The 5138-nt window shown below is 38.5% G+C and overlaps 1 protein-coding gene across 1 annotated transcript; it reads left to right on the top strand.

Moving 5' to 3' along the window:
* Nucleotides 1–318: 318 nt before the first annotated feature.
* Nucleotides 319–3449, top strand: LOC149230978 (uncharacterized). Its single transcript, XM_089376176.1, has 2 exons — nucleotides 319–2385; nucleotides 2501–3449. Exons 1-2 carry the CDS (start codon nucleotides 340–342, stop codon nucleotides 3131–3133), a joined length of 2679 nt encoding a protein of 892 aa, XP_089232302.1. The 5' UTR covers nucleotides 319–339; the 3' UTR covers nucleotides 3134–3449.
* The last annotated feature ends 1689 nt before the right edge of the window (nucleotides 3450–5138 follow it).

Genomic DNA, 5138 nt, shown 5'->3' with positions numbered 1-5138 from the left:
GGATTCAAGAGTAGTCACACATAAGTGAATGGGATTCAAGAGTAGTCACACATAAGTGGTAAGTAGTTGAATGTAGTGAGAATTGAATTTAACTCAATTTCAACCTAGAGAATATTTTGAAATTTGAAGGGTAGAAGGGGGTAGTTGAATGTAGTCAAAATTGAATTTAACTCAATTTCAACCTAGAGAATATTTTGAAATTTGAAGGTGTAGAAGGGTTGGAGTTATGTAAATTATTTAACCTTAGCAAATATGTTGTATCTATTACGGAAATCACATAGAACTGCTTCCATCTGAAGAGAAGGGCTTGTTATCCGGACGGCAAGAGGAAGTTCTTACATGGCTTCACAACCCGGAGATGGTCGTGACAGATCGGTGGAGCTGCAGCAGATCATATCCGAATCACGAGAATCGGGGAGTGGCAGTGACAAGACGCATGTTCCCCAGACGAAAATACGAGAATCCGGAAGTGGCAGTGCCAAGGCGACAGATCTCGAGACAGAGTCGGGGAGTCGCAGCGATAAGACGAAGGTTTCTGAGACAAAAATGCGAGAGTCCGGCAGTCGCAGTGACAAGGCACTTCCCGACACAAAAAGTGAGGCACTTCCCGACACAAAAATCACTTTGTTTGCCGTTAAGCTTGCACTTCTGGAGAAGGCCGCCAGCGGGCTTGGAACCATGGGCTTCGTCTGGGCCACCGTCGTCCTCCTCGGAGGCTTCGCGTCATCTTTAGAAACGGCAGACTTCTGGGTCGTCACCACAATATTGTCGATAGAAGGTGCTCGCATCTTCAGCCGAAGCCAAGAGGTCAAGTGGCACCATGAGATGATGCTGAAATCCATGGCAACTCTGATCGGCGAAGCTAAACGGCTATGTGGTTATAAGTTACCCGGATGCTGGAGCTCAAACAACAGTAATGAAAATTCTGGGGCCGATGATGATGATTCACAGAACAAAGCTTGGATGTCAAAGGTCAGCCGGTTGCTTCTCTTGCTTCAATTTTTTTCGGCTTTGACATACATTGGCTTGTCTATCTATCGTATTGTAAGGCTGCACCACAGTGGAGATTTAGATAGCGAGATCAAGAATCTGAAACGAGCTCTCAAAATTTTCTACGGCCTGTGCTTGGCCGAGTCGTCTCTAATTCTTCTCGAGAAGGCCTACTGGCTGTGGCAGATCGTTTCAAGGAAATTGCTCAAGAAGGTGAACAAAGACTATGGCTTCGGCAAGTCTGACCTGGACACCGTCGAACGTTTTTTCTATGCTGCATATTCGCGGTGCGTCGATGGTAGTGTTTTCGACGGTTTGAAGATGGAATTTGTGACACACAGCATGGAATTGCTGCAGTCCGGGAATGTCAAAGGACAGCTCGCGGGTGCGCAAGTACTGTCCAGGCTTGCAAGCAAGGAGAAGTTTGCGGAAAAAACTTTGAGGGCAATCGGAACCAGGAGAGACGTGGTGGAGAGACTGATCGACATGCTGAATTTCAAGAACGTTCACGAGCAGGAGATTCGAGGAGCGGCGGCCGAGATCATCTCCAAATTGGTCGAGAATAATGTGGATAAGGATAATCGGGATAAGATTAATCGGGATTGCATTCGGGTGACGGCAATAGATGGATTCATGGAATCCCTAGCCTCTCTACTTTACTCACAAAACTCAAGGAAGAGAGACTTTGTTTGGCTGGGGCTGACCATACTGCAAAAGCTGGCAAACGAGCGCTCCAACCACGACAAAATTGTAAGCAGCAGAGGGCTACTTCCTAGAATTTTTGCACTCATAGACATGGAACAACTCGAGAGACAAAAGCTCGCTTTGCAGATCGTGAAGACGCTGGCAAGTTCTACAGGCTCTAGAGGGAAGGCACTGAGGACGCAGATCAGGGAGATAGTCTTCTCCATAAGCAATCTCAGAAAAGTTCTTCAGTACAAAGAAGAATCGAAGCGTTTTTCTGAAAAGAAAGAAGAATGTAATTTTCTGCAAATCCTGGCGATCAACACTCTGACCAGTCTTGCTCGCGAACAGGAGGGCCGTGAGAGCATCGGCGGTACTGGCGGAGTTCTGGATAATCTCTTCTCCCTCTTTTTCCGAGAGATAGATAGTAATAACAATGAAATAGAGAAACTCGTCAAGAAGGCAGGAGAAGCTCTGGGTTTTCTTTCACTCGAGAATACACACAATTGTGAAATAATGATGAGTATTAAGCTGGATGGTCACCCCAATTTAATCTCAGGTCTGATCTCCATGCTGAACGACACTGTGCGGGGTATTCATGTAGCAAGGATTCTTCGAAATCTGCTTGCACACGCAGAGGCAGATTGCATTGAATTTAGGGAAAAGGCAGATTGCATTGAATTTAGGGATATCAGTGCACTGGAAACGCAGGTAGAAGATTGTATTCAATTCTTTGCCTTTCGTTTGAAAATTGAAGTTTTGCATTTCAGTTCGATCTGAAAACAATTTCATCCGATCAGTTAACTTCTTTGTGATGTGTTTTCAGGTTCTGAAGTTCGTAAATTCATGGCGGCCTCAGGAAGCAGCCATAACACGGAGGGAGGAGCATTCGTGCGAGAGTGAGGAACATTCATGCGAGCGCCTAGAAGCAGCCATAGGATTGGCTGCTGAGTTCTTCAAATTTATGACCAAAAGGAATCTTGATGTCGAGTTCGAAGAATTGAGTGGCGTGTCAACAACATCGTTGATTTCTAAACTGGTGGAGGTTTTGCAGAGTCACCGAGAACCATTGAAGATAGTTCCGAATATCAGGAGATTCAGCCTGGAGCTTCTGATCGCTGTTATGGTGAGGGACAAAGTCGCATTGGAAAGTAGATCAGAATCGGTGGATGGTGTGATGGAGAGGTACAAAGTCACATCGGAAATAGTGGAGTGTGTGATGGAGAGGAACAAAGTCACATCGGAAATAGCTGAAATGAGATCGAAATTGGTGGAGGCTTTGGAGGGCGTGCTGAACACGACGTCAGACTGGGAATATTACAACGCTTTCTCGGGCAGTATGGGGTTAAGCAGGCACCGCAGGTCCATCCGATCCCTGACAGTGGCTGCCATGAAATTGCTTCCGGGCATACTTGTGCCGATTGTGGAATCTGATGGGCAGGAGAGACAGTCAGAATAGTGGCATAATTAAGTCAGTTGTTTTTTCTTTTTTTTGGGGATGTTTTTTAATTGAGTGTATTTTATTTTCTTTAATTTATTTTTCAGATTGATTCTCAACAATAAAGTATTTATTGTTCAGATAGATTTTCTTTAATTAAACTTGTGCCGATTGTGGAATCTGATGGGCAAGAGAGACCGTCAGAATAGTGGTATAATCAAGTCAGTTGTTTTTTCTTTTTTTTTGGGGATGTTTTTTATTTCATGTTAGGTGGATGAGTTTATTTCAAGGGGTAAGACTCTTTATTTTTTAATTGAGTGCATTTTATTTTCTTTAATTTATTGTTTAGATTGATTTATTTTAAGGGGTAAGATTTTGTTTAGTTTTAATGTTTATTAATAGCTGTAGTGTGTTATAAAGTTTAAAGTTTGTGAGGTTTTATTGATTTTTAATAAATTTTGTTAACCGTGTAGTGTGTTATAAAGTTTGTGAAGTTGTGTTGATTTTTAATAAATTTAATTATTAAGGGGCTGTAGTGTGTTACAAAGTTTGTGAGGTTACATTGACTTTCAATAAATTTAAAAAATGATTGCTCACTAATTTTTTTAGAGATTTCAGATTATTCCAATTTTAATATGTTCATATTCAAATTAGATGAGCAAATTATTATATAAGAAAATTTTATTTAGCAAAACACTAAATTTTACAATAAAGTGTAATTTTTTTTTCTAAAATTAAAATTGACCCATAATCTTTTATACATAGTTAATCAAATAAAACACCTATTACAATAATTTTTTTAGTTATATTTATAAAATCTTTAACCATATCAACAACATTTATATTTTTAATATAATTATATTATTTAATACATTTAAATATACTTATTTATCTAATCACTATTAATAACTAAATTAGAGAGTGAGGTCCGCGAGAACTCTTTTTTAATTTATTATAAATATAGGTGATTTCCTTACGGTTAAATAACATATATCCAACGGATTTAGTTTTACCTGTGTTCAATTCCTATACTTCTGTTTTGCTGTGCTGCGTTGTTTGCTTGGAATTCTCTTTTGCTTTGCTATGTTGTCTGCTTGGAATTCAAGGTAGCCCATGATCCTGGTCTTTGCTTCCCAAACCATAGAAATCTGTGAACAGTCCTGATTGCATAATAGAAAGAAAGAAATATGTAAAATCAAAATATTGGGGTTGTGATTAAGTCTATAAGACTAGGTTTATGGATTCAACGTTAAATGGCTAAAACAAATTATTTTGGATATATTGATATTATCTTTATACTATGTTTTAATTGTTACTCAGTCTTTAAATATTTATGTTAATGTCACATATATTTATTTATTATAGAAGGGAATTACATTTTTTTTTTTAAACAACTTTTTTTATAATGAAATTTTTTAATAATAATGATGAGTTAAACTGATATTTCCGGATAGCAGCCAGAGATGGCTGTCTTCACTGTTGGTTTGACCCCTGAATTTGATAGATTTTGCCACCTTCAAAAAAAAATATTATAAATACTAGCACATAACCCTTAACTATTCAATTTGCCCATTTTTCTAACTTTAAAAGTCTGTGTTCCATTATGATTTATGTTCACTACTTCAATTCCCTCCGTCAATTTACATACCTTTCCCTTTCACTGTTTTTAATGGCTTTATTTCAATATCATATTCTTGTAGTTTTACTAACCACTCAGTTGCCACGTCTACATCATTTTGATTAATGGATAAGGTTCTGTGTTGTTACATGAGATGCTTCTAAAATATGAAATGACCTTTATTAATGTATATGCTTCTTTTACAGTAAGGAGTATTTCAATTTATGCTCTTCTAAAGACTTACTCACAAATGAGATTGGATGCTCTTTTTTCTATTCTTTAACTGCAACTATGGTTATGCACAAAAGAGTATAAGATAAACTATTTTCTAAATTCAAGGTTGACAAATATGGGAGTGGAAGCAATTGCTCGTTTTATATATATGATTTTATAAGGTTTATGATGGAA

This window comes from Pinus tabuliformis, chromosome J, assembly GCF_031772625.1.
Source record: "Pinus tabuliformis cultivar Carrire ecotype Pingquan chromosome J, CPIR1, whole genome shotgun sequence".
Lineage (NCBI taxonomy): Eukaryota > Viridiplantae > Streptophyta > Pinopsida > Pinales > Pinaceae > Pinus > Pinus tabuliformis.
This window is presented reverse-complemented; position numbering and strand designations above follow the sequence as displayed.

Excerpts from the sequence above, each read along its gene's own strand:
- LOC149230978 (XM_089376176.1), top strand. The coding sequence starts at position 340 with ATGGCTTCACAACCCGGAGATGGTCGTGACAGATCGGTGGAGCTGCAG. Across the intron at positions 2,386-2,500 it reads TCAGTGCACTGGAAACGCAG|GTTCTGAAGTTCGTAAATTC; the intron begins GTAGAAGATTGT and ends ATGTGTTTTCAG.